This window comes from Hippopotamus amphibius, chromosome 2, assembly GCF_030028045.1.
Source record: "Hippopotamus amphibius kiboko isolate mHipAmp2 chromosome 2, mHipAmp2.hap2, whole genome shotgun sequence".
Classification (NCBI taxonomy): Eukaryota; Metazoa; Chordata; class Mammalia; order Artiodactyla; family Hippopotamidae; genus Hippopotamus; species Hippopotamus amphibius.
Window position 1 is genome coordinate 35177120 of NC_080187.1, and position 20395 is coordinate 35197514.

Here is a 20395-nt window from a genome sequence, read left to right on the forward strand (position 1 = left end):
ACTGTGCCCAGAGAGGATTGGGTCTCTAGGGGAGGGTTGCTCAGCAGGAGCAGTGGCCTTGGAGAGCTGTAGCTACTGCTGGACAGTAGGTACCCCAGCTGTGAGGGGAGCATGATGGGAGTGTGTAGTGGGCCCTCTCTTCGTTCAACCTCTGATCTCACGCCAGTGCCTCCTACAGCCAAACCCACCTAGAAGCCAATCAGTAAGAGAGCCTGGGAGATGCAGTCTGTGCACGGTCAGAGTCTCAAGATGCAGAGCAGGACAAAAAAGGGCAGAAATAAGATTAAGGGATAGGAAATGGTGCAAATAGAAAACAATCAGCACATTTGCCTGAAGTCACTCTGCTAACAATATGCAAAATTCAGTCTAAATGCTTAGTAGGAACTGGTAGGTCACAAAAGGAAGGCAGGAGGTGGGTCACCCATGCCTTATCCAAAGAGGCCTGATGCTATTCAATTCTAGCCAGTTTTTGCCATCTGGGAAGATAGATCCAGTGTTTCAGATCTTCCTATGTTTAAGAGAAGCTAAAAATATGGATTTCAGTATAATGCCTTCCCTTCTTAACTATTGGCAAATAATTCCAGCTTAAAATTATACTGGTGAATGGATAAAGAAACTGTGGTACACCCATACAATGGAATATTATTCAGCAATAAAAAGACATGATTGATTAAGCCATGAAAAGACATTGGGGCAGGGGACCTTAAGTGCGTATTGCTAAGTGAGAGAAGTCAGCCTGAAAAAGCTATGTACTGTATGATTCCAACCACATGACATTCTAGAAAAGACAAAACCATAGAGACAAGGAAAAGATCAGTGGTTGCCAGGTGTTTGGGGGGAATGGAAAAGTGTGAATAGGTAAAATAGAGAGGATTTTTTAGGACAGTGAAACTATTCTCATGCTGCTGTAATGATGAATACATGACATCATATCTGTTAGAACTCACAGAACTGTACAACACAAAGAGTGAACCCTGATATAAATGATGGGCTTTAATTAATGATAATGTATTATGTTGGTTTTTCAATTGCAGCAAATGTACCATATTGATGCAAGATGTTAACAATAGAGGAAACTGTTGGAGGGGAGGTGGCGGTAGGAAGCGGGGCATATGGGAGCTCTCAACTTTCCACTCAGTTTTCTGTAAACCTAAAACTGCTCTAAAAATAAGGGCTATTAATTTAAAATAATAGTGACAGTGCCCTGTGGGCCGAATATAACACATGCCTGCTGGATCCAGCTACCAGTTTGGACAGCTGACCTAATCCAACACCCTCATTTCACAGATGGGAAAACTGAAGACCAGTCTGCCCTGGTCGTCTGCAAAACAAAGTGAGAGCAAAGCTTCCCATCTCAGGATGCTGAGGATCTTGCCAACAAAGAGGGAGCCCTCCCCCCCCGCCCGAAATGTCTGCTGTTTGTGTAAGAAAAAGCAGCTGAGGACAAAGGCCAGTGAAGAGCTTTGGCTCTGGCCAGGGCAGTTGGGCTGAAATGCCCCAGCAGGTAGTGAGAGCCTCCAAGAGCCTAGATGTTCTTAGTGTCTGTGTTTATTTAGCCAGAGACCAAGATCCCTCCCAGCTTGGCCTGGATCAGACTCACTGAGTTGGATGCAGAAAGGAGTGGACACTTGTGACCCTTGTATGTGCCTTAGAGCAGGATAAGACTCAGAGCACAGGAGCTGCCATGTGCAGGGCCCAACCCTGGACCTCAGGGACTGTCATGTTATGATTACATCAAACCTTTGAGGAGAGCTAGGTGGTTTTCCTGAGCCCCTTTGTATATGTTATCTAATTCTTCCCTCCCATCAGAGCTGTGAAGCAGGTAGGACAGAGGATATTGTTCTGGTTTTATAGGTGAGTAAACTGAGATGAAAGAGATGCTCAATGTGTTCCTTACACTGACACAGCCAGTGAGTGGCAGAGATGGGGTTTGAATCCAGCCATTCTTTTAAATATTAAAAAATTATATTTGGCTAAAGACAAAATGAACTGTTTATAAACACGGTACTCTAGCTGTTAAATGTATTTGTCATAGGAATAGAGGTTAGCCTTCTGAAACTACATATATATGTGGGTTAAACAAATAAGTAAATAAGTTGTAGATAATGGGAGCCAGGTTTCTCACATCAGAGAAAGAAGTCACATGTGAGCATGTAGGAAAGATTAGAATGACCTCTGTGGGGTTAGAGTAGTGTTAGAAGCGTCATATGAATTCATGACTATTTTAATATATATATACAGATAGCTACAGAAATAAATATAGATATGTGTGTATACATGGGTTAGCATACTTCTGCATTTCCTTGCTCTGTCTGCTGAGAGGGCCTAGGAGCAGTGACACCCCAGTAGCAGTGAGCACACTCAGAGTCCAGACCTTGGTTCCTAAATGTCATTCTCCAATGAAAGAAGCCAGGGCCCTTTGGCGAAATGGCCAGTTATAGGACTAAGTCAGGGTAAATACAGGATGATTTTAATGCCCAAAGTGGTGCCAGAAAGTAAGGAAGTACGAGTATTAAAAAAAAAAAAAAGATGGAACATGAAAAAAGGACATAAGAGTTAACATGAAAGAACTTCCAGTGGGTAAAGTAAATAAATAAAATATTGGGTTATAACACAAAGTATATTAAAAAAAGATCCATGAGTCCATATTGATATAGATAGATAGATAAAAACAAATAAATAAGGAAGAAGTGCCAAATCTTCATTATAGCAGAACTCCAAATAATAAATATGTATAGAAGGAATAAGGGAAATAGAAAATCAGCATTAAAACACCACAGTAATAATTGGAAGATCCACTGAGTATGGTAAAATTAGTAGCAAAACTTTAAGAAACAGGATGTTTGTATTGCCTCAAGGGACCTCCCCCCAGATGTGGTGGTTTTAACATAGGTCCAGAAATTCTTTGATATTCCTGTCCCAGGAGGTGGAACTTAATTTCTCACCCCTTGAACTCAGTGTGTAGTGAAGGCTGAACTCAGTCTTTCTCATCTCTGAGTAGAATATGGAAAGGTAAAAATTGTAATGTTATAGTGTAGAAACCTGACAGACACCACCTAACCAAGTGCTCAAGTCTAACATCACCAGTAATAACATTATTTATATCATACCCCTGATATGATGCAATGAGAAGAGAACTTCATCTCTGTGATGTTCTTCCTGAAAACTCATTAGCTCTGTTGTATCCTGAGAAAATATCAACACACCTGAGTTGATGACATTCAGCATGAGCAGTACACTTCAAAAAATGTCAAGGTCATGAAAAAAAAAAAAGAACTGTCACAGATTGAGGAGAGTAAGGAGACATGACTACTAAATGTGATATGTAACCTGTATTGGGTTTTGGAACAAAAAAAGGGACACAAGTAGAAAAATTGGTGAAATCTGAATAAAATCTGTAGTTAACAGTTTTGTGCCAGTGATAATTTCTTAGTTTTGATACTTTTACAATAGTTATGTAAAATGTCAATATCAAGGAAAGTTCAGGTGAGTGATGTATGGGAGCTCTCTGTTCTGTCTTTTGCATCTTTTTTTTTTTAAATATATATATTTATTTTATTGGCTGTGTTGGGTCTTCATTGCTGCACATGGGCTTTCTCTACTTGTGGCAAGTGGGGGCTGCTCTTCATTGTGGTGCGTGGGCTCCTCATTGCGGTGGCTTCTCTGGTTGCGGAGCGCAGGCTCTAGGCGCGTGGGCTTCAGTAATTGCGGCACACAGGCTCAGTAGTTGTGGTTCACGTGCTGTAGAGCGCAGGCTCAATAGTTGTGGCACATGGGCTTAGTTGCTCTGCGGCATGTGGGATCTTCCTGGAGCAGGGATCAAACCTGTGTCCCTTGCATTGGCAGGTGGATTCTTATCCAGTATGCCACCAGGAAAGTCCCTCTTTTGCAACTTTTAAGTGAATTGGAAAGTTTTCCAAAATAAAAAGTTATAAAATAAAATAAATTATATTTGTTGCACAAAGAAATTAATAGCTACCACAAAGGAAATCTCAAAGCCAATGAGAACTTGGCACTGCTTTATAGTTCTAACACATCCACTGTAAAAATTAAGCCTTCAGTTCTCAGATCTAGCTTATATTATTCCATGTTGATCTTTCTAACCGCCAGGAGAGTGAAGTCAGATATTTACTGCAATGCCCATTACACAGGTGAGGAAACTGAGGCACAGAAAATTGTTCCCACTTTTTCACTGAACAGATGAAGGGACTCTAGCCCAGACAAAGGGAAAGATTTGCCTCAGTCATATAGCACGTTAGGGGGCCAATTCAGGAGCAGAACTTCTGGTTCCACATTCTTAAAACTATCTTGGCTGCCGTTTCAGGGCAGCTGCAGACAAAGCTTAAATTTGGGCTATTTGGGAAGGCAAAGGAGAGTAATTCTCATCTTGCCCCCACCCCCTTCTCACCTTTGAGTTAAGCAATGAAGCTGAAAAGATCCTTCAACAAACAAATCCCTCCTCATTATAGAATCCACAGGCACATCAGCTCTTAGGAAACCTGCAAGGCAAGCTCCTTAGGAGGGAGGGCTGTTCGAACACGCCTGTCCAAGTGCCCTCTTTCCTGTGCACTCTCAAGAAGACAGAATGTCTGCTTCAGGAGCAGCAGCTCAGTGGATATCTGGGTTCCCAAAAGCCTGTGGTGGGACTGGCTGGGGGTGGTGGGAGCAGTGTGCTTCCAAGAGCAGGTTTCCAGGGATGCACGTTGGCCAAGGCACGATCGACACTTTTCTATTCGAAAATTGAATTCTTTCACAGTGTTGGAAAATGCTCCAAAGTGTTTATCATTAATAGAAAAGGGCATTTATGAAGTCAGACCCACTGGGTGATCAGATGAAGATCATCCCCAGTTCAGAGGATGAGTCCAGGGAAGATGAGCCTTTTTTCTTCAAATGAAAACTGAAGCCTCATTGTCCCTTTTAAACTCTGAGAAAACTGGATTAGTTGAAAATGGTATTGCTCCTGAAATTGGGGCGAGGAACTCTGGGCAACGTTTGACTGCACCAAGAGGTGGAGTTGCTCTAGAGAAGAACAAGGTTTGTTCGCTTAAGTCATAGAAACGCAGAGAAAAGACCCCAGTTGGGCATCTTATTTGAGAGATAGAGAATGGTTCCTCCATTTGCATAAACAAAATATTAAAGCTTTCTGTTCAAGAAGCCTGTATCTCAGGGGAAAGGAATGCAATCATTCCAGTAATTAACAGTTCCTTCAGGAAGTATGTTTTGCATCATACACGGTCTTCTCATTTGGAACCTCTTGGTTCCTGGGAAGTGCTGTATTTCTTCTCCGGGGCCCCATGGAGGAGAGATGGGATTGACAAGAAGACTTTGCATACCTGTGATGTCAGAGTCCAAAGTTTCAACTCTTGGCTGATCAGCTCTTCAGATTAGAAAATACAGTATGGTTTAGGGGAAGATTCTGGGCGTGACTGTCACATCAGCCTGGGTTTGAATCCTGGTCCTACTTGGTAGCTGTGTGACTGACCTTCAAGGAGTTGGCTAACCTCCTTGTGTCTTTGATTTCTCCTCTTTAAATTGGGATAAAAACTATTCAATAGTATTGTTGGGAACCTCACTGTCCACCCCCAAGAGAGTTGCGTGGTGCAGTAGGTGCTCAGGAGACATTCTCGTTGCGTGCGTCTTGGCTGTTGTCTCTGTAATTTACTCCTAGGTAGTCTTGTTACCTAGGACTATGTGTTAATCAGTGATTCCTTTTTATTTCCCTCAGGTAAATCAGAACTTCTTTCTTCCTGCTCTTTTTTTTCTTTATGACTGCCATATGGCACTATGGGAAAGATAATTTTAATGTTAGTTAATTTAATTTGAAAGTTAGCTTTCAAAACGTTCAGGAGATTAGCTGGAACTTTCAACTCTGAGGAAGCTAACCACACTACAGCTTTCTCTCTCTCTCTCCTTTGTAGCAGTTACTACCATTTTAATTGGCTAGTTAACTGTGAAATGAATTGTTTAATGATGATCTGTCTTACCAGAAGGTAAAGTTTTTGAAGGCAGGGTTAGCAGGGACAATATCTGCCATATTTATTACCGTATCCCTCATACCAGGTGCTGGCTGGTGCGCATGTATACATGTATGTGTGTATAACCCAATAAGTATTTGCATGAACAAATGAATTAATGAATAACTAAACCTTGGAACAAAATTAACCAACAGAAGGAAGATATTTCACATGATATTATGGAAGATGATAATCATTAGCTTTTACTTAAGTTTTGACTGAGTTGTGTATGACAGTTTAACTGTAAACCATAAGAGAGGACTATGGGGATATCACTAGAATTGGTAGCTTCAAATCCCAATTCTGTCACTTCCTAGCTGTGTGACGTTAGACGAATTCTTTATACCTCTGAGCCTCCATTGTTCCAGCTGCAAAATGGAAAATAACATTTATCTCTGGGCTGTGCTCTGAGGATTGTAGGTAATGTAAGTGATGCTTTGACGTACTGCCTGGTGCATCTTACATGTTTGATAAAGATAGGACCTTCAAGAGGTGGTGGTTTAGGAACAGAGCTTTTTGTATTAGAGTGCCTGGCTACGTTCAAATCCTGATTCTATGATTTATTAGCTATGTTACTTTGCACAACTTAACCTCTTTGTGTCATATTTTTTCTCAGTTACAAAATGGTGATGATAGTTGTAATAATACCTAGTTTTTATGGTCACTGTGAGATTTAAATATAATTAATATAGGTAAAGTGCTTAGAGTGGTGTTCTGTGTATGTGTGAGTGCGTAGATGTGTGTGTATACGCACACAAATATTAGGCATAACAGAAGTGTTGCAGTTATTCTTTGGTAGCATGTGTTTATCCTTTGGTGCAGTCATTTTCAGAAGCAGCCAAGAGTTCATCTCAGCCATGTAAATGATCAAGCTGAGAAGTAGGGCTTTGGGTGAAAATCAAGTGTTTGGGTGAAAATCAAGTTATTCATTCATTCACTTAATATTCCTTAGCCCTAAATGTCAGGAGCCAGAAAGTCAGGCATGAATTGGATACTGTTTTGACTCCCAAGGGGGGCTCTGGCCAGGCTGAGGAGACAGACACACATATCAGCATTTGTAGGAAAGGCCAGACAGATCTTTGGAGCAGGAGGCAGGAAGCTTACTTACATTCTGGTTCCAGCTGTGCTTTGAATTTTCTGTGTGACCTTGGAAAAATACCTTTCCCTCTCTGGGCCTTCGTGTTGAAGAAGTTAAATTTGGTGTGATCTGTGGAGGCTTCCTGCTTCGTGGTCCTCGGAACTTAGATGATTTTTATTCAATAAGATGGTGCTTCTTCCAGTAGTTTCCATCTCTTGAAGTGTGTGCGGCCTCTGCAGGAAGGTGTGTGAATTCCACCTGCTAAGAGTTTTCCAAACTGCCAGCCTCACCTGCCTACCTTGAGTAAAGGCCTTCCTTGGTCCTGAGGAAGGAGTCATAGACCTGCTTCCTTCCCTCACTGGCCACGATGAGGGAGAACACTGGCTACTGTCTGGGCCTTAGAACCCCATGTGTACAATAAAGAAGCTCTGCCCAGAGGTCTGCAGGGTTGCCTCCTCCACCAGGTGCTCTCAAGTTGTTAGGACAATTAGAGCTGATATCTTCTAGTGCAACATTTCACAAACTGAGTTCAGCGAAATGTTGTATTCTGTGGAATGTGACTAGGATTCAGTAAAACAAAAGGTGGTGGTGAGATTCCAGCCTCAAATAAGTGTGGGAAATATTTAGTTAAATTTAAATAAGAATCCTCAGAGTGTTAATTACGTCTGGAATTTCCTCAAGGAACAGTGCAGCAGACAGACAAAGGTAGTCTCACAAAATAAGAGCACAGGCTGGGTTTTGAGTCCTGATTCTCCTATTTCTAGCTTTGTGACCATGGGGAAGTTCACTAGCCTCTCTGAGCTGCAGCTTCCTCATCTGCAGTTCAGAGGAAAAAATGGAGCCTGCCTTTTGGCACTGTGATGATGAAATGCAGCATTGTGTGTGAAATGGTCTGCACAGGGCCTGAAATGTGAGCACTCAGTACATCCCAGGCATTCCTGCTATCTTGCCTGGCGGGGCTCTTCTGTGGAGACATAGTTCTAAGCATCTCTCAGGATGCGGGTGTCCCGTGGGCACAGGGTGGCACGTGTTGATTGCTCTGCTTGTTTTGTGCTTTGTCACCCTGCCATTGGAAGACTCCCGTCAGTGTCTGCCCTACTTCTCCATCCAGTTGCACTGATCATCAGTGATAGGGACAGAGTTTGGGCACCCTGTACAGGGTTCTGAAAAGTCAGGTAAGCCCAGAGGAGGGTGCGTAGGCAGGTGTGGTGGGAGCAGGGGCATGTGAGAGGGAGTTGCAGAGGCTGAAGCTGGAGAGGTGGCCTTGGGGAGGCCTTGAGGTGGGACGAGGCATTTGGATGTTGCCCTGTGGCAGCAGGGAATTGTGCTGAGGTGTTTGAGCACAGCTGCTAGCTCCAGTGTGCCCGGACGCCTGGCTTCTGCTCCACGTTTTCACGGCTCTCCTGCGCTGGGCCTCCAGGGTCTGTCTGGGAGGGCAGCAGCGGGAGCAGTGTGCTGCAGCAGGCAGCAGGAGACATGGGGAAGAGTGTTGGCTGAGTGCCTGGGACGCGTCACTTTGCCTCTCTGTGTCTGAACCTCCACTTCTATAAAACGGGAGGAACCATCATTCCTGAGCAGCCTAACCCACAGGGCTGCAGCAAGGGTTCAGTGAGATAAAGTATTTCAACCATCCTGTTAAGTGGAGATGCTACCATATTCCAGGCCCTGTGTTCAGGCCTAGGGAAGATTAGATGAACAGCATTGATCCCTGCCCTTGGCAGGGCTCACGGTGTGCTGGGTACCATGCAGTGAGATATGGCTATGGTCAAGTTAAACCCAAGAAAGGGCCCTTTGCCCAATGTGGGGGTGGGACGGCTGTGAGAGGAGGAGGCATTCAGAAAGATTCCTCAGAGAAGGTACCACCCCTAGTAGTTAGTGGATGAAGAAGAAAGAAATGCAGTTCCAGGCAGAGGAAACTACGTGAGCAGAGCTTTGGAGGTATGAAATGCCACGGTCTATATGGGTAAACAAGTAGCAAGTGGTAATATTAGGACGTTAAATTTGAGGTATGGAAGAAGACTTAATGGACACTGCTGACATTTAAACAGAGATGCATAGTCTAAAGCTAAAGAAGTGAAGCTCTATTAGGATAATTTCAGGAGCTAGCTAGTATAAAGGTTTTTTTTTTTTTTTTTTTTTTTTGCTTCCTTGAAATTGTACCATGGTCCCATTGGTCTCTAGGATAGGTTACATCAGTGATGTTGGGCAGACTGCGGGTCTTGAATGCCAGGCTGAGGGGGGTTGCTCTGTAGTCTGAAGACTAATGGAAGAATTAGCCACGAAAGCCAGGGGATTTAGAATGGAATCCATGGCATTCTCTGTATGTGCAGGGCTGGCTAGGCAAGGAGGTTCCCAGAAGAAAAACAGAGACCTTTGCCCTCCTTCTGCACTTAGGCAAAAAGTAGAATTAGGATAAGGTTGGCTGAGTGATCTGGCTATTGTGCCTGCCCTTTGGGTGTCAGCATCCAATCTGCCATAGTGCAGGGGGCTTAAGGCATGATGCTCAGGAGGAGGTGGGTGGTAAGCCTCAGCCACTGCTGAGGCTTTGGGGAGCTACAGCATGCAAATAAGCCTGAGCCAAGGAATTAGTCCTCTTGTTACCTGGAGGAAAGAGCCGGGATGTACTTCTCTAGCTGGGCATTCAGACTATCCAGCCTGCTGCCACTGGGCTAGAGTCTCTCAGCTTGTTCCTTCAGGCTCCCCTGGAACCCTTGAGCTTGACAGTTGAAATCGCCCATCGTGAGGCCCCTGGGGTGGAGAGAAGCAAGGGCTGGGAGACATGGGGCCTGGGTCAGGGCCTGGCTCTGCCCCTAGCCCATTGTGTGACCTTGGACAAGTCTCTTCACCTCTTTGAGCCTCACTTTCCTCATTTCCAGAAAGAGGAAAGTCCTTCAAGAGCAGATATGAGCATTAAATAAGTTAATGTGTTTGGAAGGGCTTTTCAGTGGAAGAGGTATCATTATCTTTATTAAAACAGGCAGAAGGGGAGAGCTGAAAAGCATGACAATAATTAGAAATGTAAATGTTCCCTTACCATTTGATAATCTAAAATTATTTCAGACATTTAAGGAACAGTAAGTATATTTTGGTTATATTTTTTAAGTTAACTATATCGCTTAGAGGCACACATTGAAATATTTAAGGATAAAACTATATAATATCTGCAATATGCTTCAAAATAGGGGAAGACCCTGAATTGTCAAAGCAATCTTGAGAAAAAAGAACAAAGCTGAAGGAATCATGGTCCCTGACGTTAGACTATACACAAAGCTTTAGTAATCAAAACAGCATGGTACTGGCACAAAAACATATACATAGATCATGGAATGAGATAGAGAACCTAGAAATAAACTCATGCACCTATGGTCAATTAATCGATGACAGAGGAGGCAAGAATACACAATGCGGAAAAGACAGTCTCTTAAAATAATTGGCGCTAGGAAAACTAGACAGCTGCATGTAAAAAAATGAGATTAGAACATTTCTTCACACTGCATATGAAAATAAACTCAAAATGGATTAAAGAGCTAAGTTTAAGACCTGAAACCATACAACTAGAAGGGAACATAGGAAGAATAGTCTTTGAAGTAAATCATATCAATAATTTTTCTTTGATCTGCCTCCTAAGGCAAAAGAAATAAAAACAAAAATAAACAGATGGGACCTAACTGAACATTAAAAAATTTTTTTTCTTTCCCATTATGGCTTATTACAAGATATTGAATGTAGTTCCCTGTGCTATTCAATAGGACTTTGCTGTTTATCCATTCTATAAATATTAGTTTGCATCTGCTAGTTCCAAACTCTTAGTTCATCCTGTTCCCACCCCCGCCCCCCCCCATCGCTTTGGCAACCACAAGTGTGTTCTCTATGTCTGTAAGTCTGTTTCTGTATTATGGAAAAATTCATCTGTGTCATATTTTAGATTCCACATATGAGTGATGTTGTATGGTATTTGTCTTTCCCTTTCTGATTTACTTTGCTTAGTATGTTAATCTCCAGGCCCATCTGCGTAGCTGCAAATGGCATTATTTCATTCTTTTTTATGGCTGAGTAATATTCCATTGGATATATACACCACATCTTTATCCATTCATCTGTTGATGGACATTTAGGTTGTTTACATGTCTTGGCTATTGTGTATAGTGCTGCTATGAACATAGGGGTGCATGTATCTTTTTAAATTACGGTTTTGTCCGGATATATACCCAGGAATGGAATTGCTGGATCATATGGCAACTCTATTTTTAGTTTTTCAAGGAACCTCCATACTGTTCTCCATAGCGGCTACACCAATTTGCACTCCCACAACAGTGGGTGAGGGTTCCCTTTTCTCTACACCCTCTCCAGCATTTGTTTTTTTGTAGACTTTTTCATCATGGCCATTCTGATTGGTGTGAGGTGATACCTCAGTATAGGGGACCTAGTTAAACTTAAAAGCTTTTGCACAGCAAAGGAAACCACCGACAAAATGAAAAAGACAACCTACTGAATGGGAGAAAGTGTTTGCAGATGTTATTGCTGATAAGGAGTTAATATCCAAAAATCTATAAACAACTCATACAACTCAATATATAACGACCCAATTAAAAATGAGCAGAAGACCTGAATAGATGTTTTTCCCAAGAGGATATACGGATGGCCAACAGGCACATGAAAAACTGCTCAACATTGCTAATCATCAGAGAAGTGCAAAGCAAAACCACCTTACACCTCTCAAAATGGCTATCATCAAAAAGTCTACAAATAACAAATATTGGCAAGGATGTAGAGAAAAGGGAACTGTAGTACACTGTCGGTGGGATTGTAAATTGGTGCAGCTGTGTAAAATAGTACGGAGGTTCCTCAAAAAACTAAAAATAGAACTACGATATGATCCAGCAGTTCTACTACTGGGTATATACCCAAAGAAAATGAAAACACTAATTCAGAAAGATGTATGCACCCCAGTGTTCGTAGCAGCACTATTTACAATAGCTAAGGTACGGAAACAACTTAAGTGCCAATCAACAGGTGAATGGATAAAGAATATGTGGTATGTGTACATAATGGAATATTACTCAGCCATTAAAAAGAATGAAATTCTGCCACTTGCAACAACATGGATGGACCAAGAGAGTATCATACTTGTGAAATAAGTAAAACAGAGAAATATGAATATTCTATGTTATCACTTATATGTGGAATTAAAAAAAAGTGAATGTGTATAACAAAATAGAGGCAGATTCACAGATATAGAGAACAAACAAGTGGTTACCAGTGAGGAGGGAGAAGTGGGGAGGGGTGAGATAGGGGTGTGGGTTTAAGAGACACAAACTACTATGTGTAAAATAAATAAACAACAAGGATATATTGTTCAGCACAGGGAAATAGAGCCATCATTTTGTAATAACTTTAAATGGAGTATAATTTATAAAAATATTGAATCACTATGTTGTATACCTGAAAATAATATAATATTGTAAATCAACTATACTTCAATAAAAAAAAGAGGGAGGTGGAAAGAAACAGAGAGAGTGGATAGGGATAAGGGAGGTGGAAAGAAAGTGACTCCAGAGGAATGACAAGGAGGCTGGAATGGGATGAAAGAAGAGGAAGAGGAAGAATCAGGGAAAGAGTCACCAAAGGGCATGGGGTGGGGAGAAAGTGAGGGAGAAGAGCAGAAACAGTCAGCCCTTCCTTCTCTTTCTCTTCTGATCCCTAATGGGACAAAATGTCTCCAGCCCCTTCCGCCACTGATCATGGAGGGAAGGGAGATGGGAAGGCCACACCCGTCTCCCTGGGGGTTTCACCTTTTCCCAGCAACTGGAGGCAGGTCAGCACTGCAGGGTGGACAGCGCCCTGGCCAGGAGGGCATTGTTCTCACTCCTTGATCCCTCTGTGAGGTGCTGGATTTGAGCCCCACAATCCCATCCTCAACTCCTCTCCTCTCCTTTAGGCAGCTGTCCTCAGCTGGCTTGGGACCTGACCTGAAGAACCAGGCCAGGGTGGGGTGGGACATGGTCTGTCCTGGGGCAGGGCCTGACACATGGTGGGACATCTTTCAGGACCAGCCCTGGGTAGGTAGCAGGGGCTTCCCAAGAAGTATGAGAGGAGGACCCTTCCTGCAAAGGCTCATTGTGCTTGGAGAGATACGGCAAATGGGTATGAAATCCTTGGAGAACAATAGGAGGCATGTGGACTAAGTAGAGCCAGCGTGCCTGGAGATCTGCTCTTGGAGTCTCACTGAAACCTAGCCCTGCCATTCACCAGCTGTGTGACCTTGGGACACTATCTTCACTTCTCTGGGCCTTGGTTTATACATTTGTAAAATGCAGATTACACTGTCTGCTCTGCCTGGTTCTCAGGAGCTGTTTGAGCACATATAGGATGATGGATGTAAAAGTACTTTGTGAACTCTGGCACCCTGTATCCATGTGAGCGCGCATTCCTAGATTCCAGCCTACATGGCCAGGATGTTGAACTGTGTTCCCCTGTTGGGCTATAGTTTTTATCCAAGGATTACATGAGAAACCTCCACATGAGGATAGTCCCTTGATCTTCTTAAGTTACTGTTGACATTTTATCTCTCATTTTGTTCACTATATGAAGACATACTTGCTCCGTTATTCCTAGAACATAGTTTGAGGGAAAGATGTGTGTTTCTTGATGAACAGATGTGATTCCTTTTTATCAGAAAATGAAAATTATATAATCTATACTGATTTTCTTTTAGCCTCAGCTACCAGGAAGATCAGAGTAAAATTTAAACTCAATAATAACAATATAGGTAGTTTTTATACAATTTTCTTTCTCTTTTTTACCCAATTTTAGTTTTTCTGCTGCTGTTTCAGGATGAGTTGATGCCAAGCTTCTCCAAAGATGAGAACCATATTCACAAGCCTGAAACACTCCATTCCAGTCTTCAAGAACAACACTGATAAGCAAGGAGGTAGGACACATTTTACCATCTGTAATAGTTTCCTGTGGTGGCTGTAACAAAGTACCACAAACTTGGTGGCTTAAAACTGTAGAAATTTATTATCTTACAGTTCTGGAGGCCAGAAGTTTCAAATCAAAGTGTCAGCACATCTGTGCTTCCTCTGGAGACCCTAGGGGAGAATTCATTCCTTGTCTCTTCCTGCTTCTGGTTGCTGCCAGCATTCCTTTGCTTGTGGCTGCGTCACTCCAATCTCTGCCTCTGTCTTCACATCACCTTTCCTCTGTGTTTTCCCCTCTTCTGTCTGTGTCAGAACTCCCCCGGCTCTCACGGGGATGTGTGTGATTGCATGTGGGGTCTACATAGATAATCCAGGATTAAGCTCCTCTTCTCAAGATCTTTAACTTAATCACATCTTTTGCCATGAAAGGTAATATACATGGGTTGCAGAAATTAGGAAATGGACATATTTTTGGTGCCACCATTCAGTCCACCACTCCATTTGAGAACTCTAGACTCATAGAATCATCCACTGTCTCTTATTCATTATATAACTTTGTGATTAGCAGCAAAAGCTTTGGAGTCTAACTCCTGGGTTCTCATCCTAGCTCTGTTGTTGGCTGTGGGAACTGAGACAAATTCCTTAATCTCTCAGCACCTCAGTTTTCTTGTCCCCCAAATTGAGGATAGTATCTCCCTTGTAGGATTGTAATAAGGGTTAAACAAAGTGCTCTGTAGAAACGCACAGTATGGCACCTGGCACATAGTAACCGCTCAATAAATGTTAGCTACTATTAGAGATGATGGTTTTAGGATATGTCTACAACTTCTTTAATACCCCTTCCTTCAAGAGGTGGTTAATTCTCCTCTTGAGTATCGACTAGACCTAGTGCCTCACTTATGATGAATAGAATAAAGCAGAGATAGATGTGTGACTTCAAGCACTAGGTCATAAAAGATGATACAGCTTGGCCCTTGCTCTCTCTCTCTCTCTCTCTGATCACTTGCTCTGGGGAAGCCAGCTTTCATGTCATAAGGACCTTGTGGCAAGGAACTGAGGTCTCCAGATATCAGCCAGCAGTAAGTGAATTTGGAAGAGGATCGTCCAGTCTCAGTCTCTCCTTCAGATGACTGCAGCTTCAGTCACTGCCTTGACTGCAATCTCATGAGAGACGCTGAGCCAGACCACCCAGCTCAGCTGCTCTTGGCTCTCTGACCGTAGAAACTCTGAGATAACGTGTTGTTTTAAGCCACTGAGCTTTATGGTAATTTGTCATATAGCAACAGCTAACTAATAAACTAGTTATTATTATTTAATCTTCAGATATTAATTATCTGTTACATGCCAAGCAAGGGAGATTATAGTGATGGCAGAGTATCTGCCTTCAAAGAGGATTCAGCCTCGTGGGGATTGGAGGCGGTTATGGAATATAAAACAATGTGTGCAATGGAGTGTGAGACAGTGCCTGTGTTGTCAGTAGCACAGACAAGGTAGAAAAATGTTTTATTAAGACTGCATTCTGTAAAGGGGCTGCTGATCTGGTTGGGCCCATTAGAACATCAGAATATAGGCTGAAGTTCAGGTAGAATCCATCCCAGTCTGGGCGCCTGTGTAGAAGTCCCTGGAGGGACTTTATGAAGGGAAAGAAACCTCAGTAGTTTATTAAAATCCCATAGTAGAGCTAAATAAACACCTATCCTATGATCCATAAATTCCACTCTTTTTTTAAAAAATTTATTTATTTATTTTATTTATTTATTGGCTGTGCTGGGTCTTCGTTGCTGCACACGGGCTTTCTCTAGTTGCTGAGAGTGGGGGCTACTCTTCATTGTGGTGCGCAGGCTCCTCACTGTAGTGGCTTCTCTTGTTGTGGAGCACAGGCCCTAGGTGCGTGGGCTTCAATAGTTGCAGCACATGGGCTCAGTAGTTGTGGCTCACGGGCTCTAGAGCACAGGCTCAATAGTTGTGGCGCACGGGCTTAGTTGCTCCGTGGCATGTGGAATCTTCCCAGGGCAGGGCTCGAACCCATGTCCCTTGCATTGGGAGGTGGATTCTTTACCACTGCACCGCCTAGGAAGTCCCATAAATTCCACTCTTGAATATAAACCAAAGAGAAGTGCAGTTCACCCAAAGGCAGGATGAGTCATAGCAGCATTATTCATAACGTCCCTTGGCTGGAGGTGCCCAGTGCCTGTAAACAGATTATAATATCAGTCAAAAATTATCTGCACTCTGGCTCTAGAATTTCCAGAAGTTTTGATATAACTGGAGTGCAGATAATTTTTGACTCACCCTTGTACATTCACACAAGGGAATGCTTCTCATCAATGACAAAGAACAAGCAAAGAACAAATGCAACAATGTGAATGAATCTAAAGACATTATGCTGAACAAAGAAGGCAGGAATATATAAGCATATATAGGAATATATAAGCATATACCAAGATCGAGATATAGGACATTTCTAGTACTTTACTGAATGCACTTAATACCTTAATTAAAAAAAATTTAAGATAAATGGACTACTAAGAAAGAACAAAGCATATTATTAAGCAAGAATTACATATATTTTAATGTATTTATTATGTATAAGAGTATATACAGTATACTGCAAATCAGTGAGCTCTGACATAAACATCCAGCTCCTTGTCAGAGAGTCTCATTGGCTTAGCTGAACCACTAAGGCAGCAATTGCTAACCAGTGTACATTGGAGTACCACAAAGGTCTAAACTCAATTTCGGCTACAGTAATTCCGGATGTGGTTAGAAGATTGAGCTGGAGAGATTATGGGACTGAGGGCAGCTGGAGTACAACTCACTGGGAGCAAGAAATAGGATTACACACAAGAGCTCTTCTTTGTGGGCATGTAAGGGCATACAGCCTGAGCAGCCATCAGTCCTATTAAACAGTGTCACGATGCCGAGAGACCAGCAAATAAATGCCGCACACCTGGGGGTACGGTATAATCCCTCAGGCATGCCTCCTGAAACCCTAGTATTTGAAATGTGTCCCAGTCTCCAAAGATCAAGAACGCTTAACAAAGGAAGGACCTCCTATCAGGTCCATTATGGATCTGTCTTGTTCCAAGTGCACACATCTTCTTCTGGACTCCTGTGCCACCTGTAAGATCTTGTCTCGTGGCCTTTATTAATATTTAAAGAGCATCTTTAGGCTTGTCTTATATTACTCAGAGCTTGTGACATGCGCAAGCCTTTGTTAGTTTATTCTTAGAGAAGAAGTCTGTTCACTCTTCAAGATCCCAGCACCCTGCCTTTGTGCTTTCCTTCTCTAATATGAGTAGATTCTCTAATATAATCGCCCTGTTTTCTGCAGTGAGGTGACAATTCTGAGAGTTATAATGTTTCCTTTGGTTGGAAGAATAATTTTCTGGTTGGAATCCAAGCTGAAAAAGAATTCTCCTTTGAACAGAAACATGGAGGTGATCTCTTTTGTGCAGTGCTGTTGACCTTCCTGGCTGCTGAGGTCAACATTTGGCTCCTTTACCGTCTTTTGACTGAAGTCATGTAGCCAACACTTCATAATGGAGGTGAACCCCAGGTATAGTAGTGGGACAGATGAGGAGGTATGGTCACTTCTGCCTGGCACCAGGAAAGGTGAGGTGGTCAGGACTCTGGTTGCATGTGATAGATATTCTAATCAACTTAGGCAAATAGGAGACATTACTTGGTTCCTGTGAGCAAACCCTGGGATGGATAGGATATGATTTCTTGTAGGTTTGGCAGTTTCATGATTGCTGGTAGTTCTGGGGGTGTCTTCCTACCTTTCTTTTTTTTTTTATTTTTATTATTATTATATTTTTTTGGGGGGGTACACCAGGTTCAATCAACTGTTTTTATACACATATCCCCATATTCCCTCCCTTCCTTGACGCCCCCCCCTCGAGTCCCCCCCACCCTCCCTGCCCCAGTCCTCTAAGGCATCTTCCATCCTCGCGTTGGACTCCCTTTGTTATACAACAACTTCCCACTGACTGTTTTACAGTTGGTAGTATATATATGTCTGTGCTACTCTCTCGCTTCTTCTCAGTTTCCCCTTCACCCCCCGCCCCCTCCCATACCTCGAGTTCTCCAGTCCATTCTCTATATCTGCTTCCTTGTTCTTGTCACTGAGTTCATCAGTACCATTTTTAGATTCCGTATATGTGAGTTAGCATATAATATTTGTCCTTCTCTTTCTGACTTACTTCACTCTGTATGACAGATTGTAGTTCTATCCACCTCATTACATATAGCTCCATCTCATCCCTTTTTATAGCTGAGTAATATTCCATTGTATATATATGCCACATCTTCTGTATCCATTCATTTGTTGATGGGCATTTAGGTTGCTTCCATGTCCTGGCTATTGTAAAGAGTGCTGCAATAAACATTATGGTACAAGTTTCTTTTGGGATTATGGTTTTCTTTGGGTATATGCCTAGGAGTGGGATTACTGGATCATATGGTAGTTCTATTTGTAGTTTTTTAAGGAACCTCCAAATTGTTTTCCATAGTGGCTGTACCAACTTACAGTCCCACCAACAGTGCAGGAGAGTTCCCTTTTCTCCACACCCTCTCCAACATTTGTTGTTTCCAGACTTTGTGATGATGGCCATTCTGATTGGTGTGAGGTGATACCTCATTGTGGCTTTGACTTGCATTTCTCTGATGATTAGTGATGTTGAGCATCTTTTCATGTGTTTGTTGGCCATCTGTATGTCTTCTTTGGAGAAATGTCTATTTAGGTCTTCTGCCCATTTGTGGATTGGGTTATTTGCTTTTTTGGTATGAAGCTGCATGAGCTGCTTGTATATTTTGGAGGTTAATCCTTTGTCCGTTGTTTCATAGGCAATTATTTTTTCCCATTCTGAGGGTTGCCTTTTAGTCTTGTTTATGGTTTCTTTTGCTGTGCAAAAGCTTTTAAGTTTCATGAGGTCCCATTCGTTTATTCTTGATTTTATTTCCATGATTCTAGGAGGTGGGTCAAAAAGGATGTTGCTTTGATGTATGTCAAAGAGTGTTCTGCCTATGTTTTCCTCTAGGAGTTTTATAGTGTCTGGCCTTACATGTAGGTCTTTAATCCATTTGGAGTTTATTTTTGTGTATGGTGTTAGGAAGTGTTCTAATTTCATTCTTTTACATGTTGCTGTCCAATTTTCCCAGCACCACTTATTGAAGAGGCTGTCTTTTTTCCATTGTATACTCGTGCCTCCTTTGTCAAAGATAAGGTGCCCATATGTGTTTGGGCTTACTTCTGAGTTCTCTATTCTATTCCATTGATCTTCCTTTCTATTTTTGTGCCAGTACCATACTGTCTTGATCACTATGGCCTTGTAGTATAGTTTGAAGTCAGGAAGCCTGATTCCACCAACTCCATTTTTCCTTCTCAAGATTGCTTTGGCTATTCGGGGTCTTTTGCATTTCCATACAAATCGTAAGATTTCTTGCTCTAGTTCTGTGAAAAATGCCATTGGTAATTTGATAGGTATTGCGTTGAATCTGTAAATTGCTTTGGGTAGTACAGTCATTTTCACGATGTTGATTCTTCCAGTCCAGGAACATGGTATGTCCCTCCATCTGTTTGTGTCGTCTTTGATTTCTTTCATCAATGTCTTAAAGTTTTCTGCATACAGATCTTTTGCCTCCTTAGGCAGGTTTATTCCTAGGTATTTTATTCTTTTTGTTGCAATGGTGAACTCATTCTACGAGGCTACCATCACCCTGATACCAAAACCAGGCAAAGATGTCACAAAAAAAGAAAACTACAGACCAATATCACTGATGAATATAGATGCAAAAATCCTCAGCAAAATACTAGCTAACAGACTGCAACAGCACATTAAAAAAATCATACACCACGATCAAGTGGGGTTTATCCCTGGGATGCAAGGATTCTTCAATATACGCAAATCAATCAACGTGATACATCATATCAACAAATTGAAGGATAAAAACCATATGATCATTTCAATAGATGCAGAAAAAGCTTTTGACAAAGTTCAACATCCATTTATGATAAAAGCTCTCCAGAAAATGGGCATAGAAGGAAATTACCTCAACATCATAAAAGCCATATATGACAAACCAAAAGCCAACATTGTTCTCAATGGAGAAAAACTGGAAGAATTCTCTCTAAGAACAGGAACAAGAGAAGGGTGTCCACTCTCACCACTGTTATTCAACATAGTTTTGGAAGTGTTAGCCACAGCAATCAGAGAAGAAAAAGAAATTAAAGGAATCCAAATTGGAAAAGAAGAAGTAAAATTGTCACTCTTTGCAGATGACATGATATTATATATAGAAAACCCTAAAGACTCTACCAGAAAACTGCTAGCACTAATTGATGAGTTTAGTAAAGTAGCAGGATACAAAATTAATGCACA

The 20395-nt window shown here is 42.0% G+C and overlaps 1 protein-coding gene across 4 annotated transcripts in view; it reads left to right on the forward strand.

The window, feature by feature from the left end:
- The window catches only part of XPA (XPA, DNA damage recognition and repair factor), a 182921-nt gene that overhangs the window by 91000 nt on the left and 71526 nt on the right, over nt 1-20395 (forward strand). The window contains exon 3 of one of the 4 annotated variants that reach the window (XM_057720164.1): nt 13906-14023. The exons of the other annotated variants lie outside the window; for them this stretch is intronic. Within the exon in view, the coding sequence (XP_057576147.1) occupies nt 13954-14023 (70 nt within the window). The 5' untranslated portion in view covers nt 13906-13953. The remainder of the gene's footprint in view (nt 1-13905; nt 14024-20395) is intronic. 4 annotated transcript variants of the gene reach the window in all.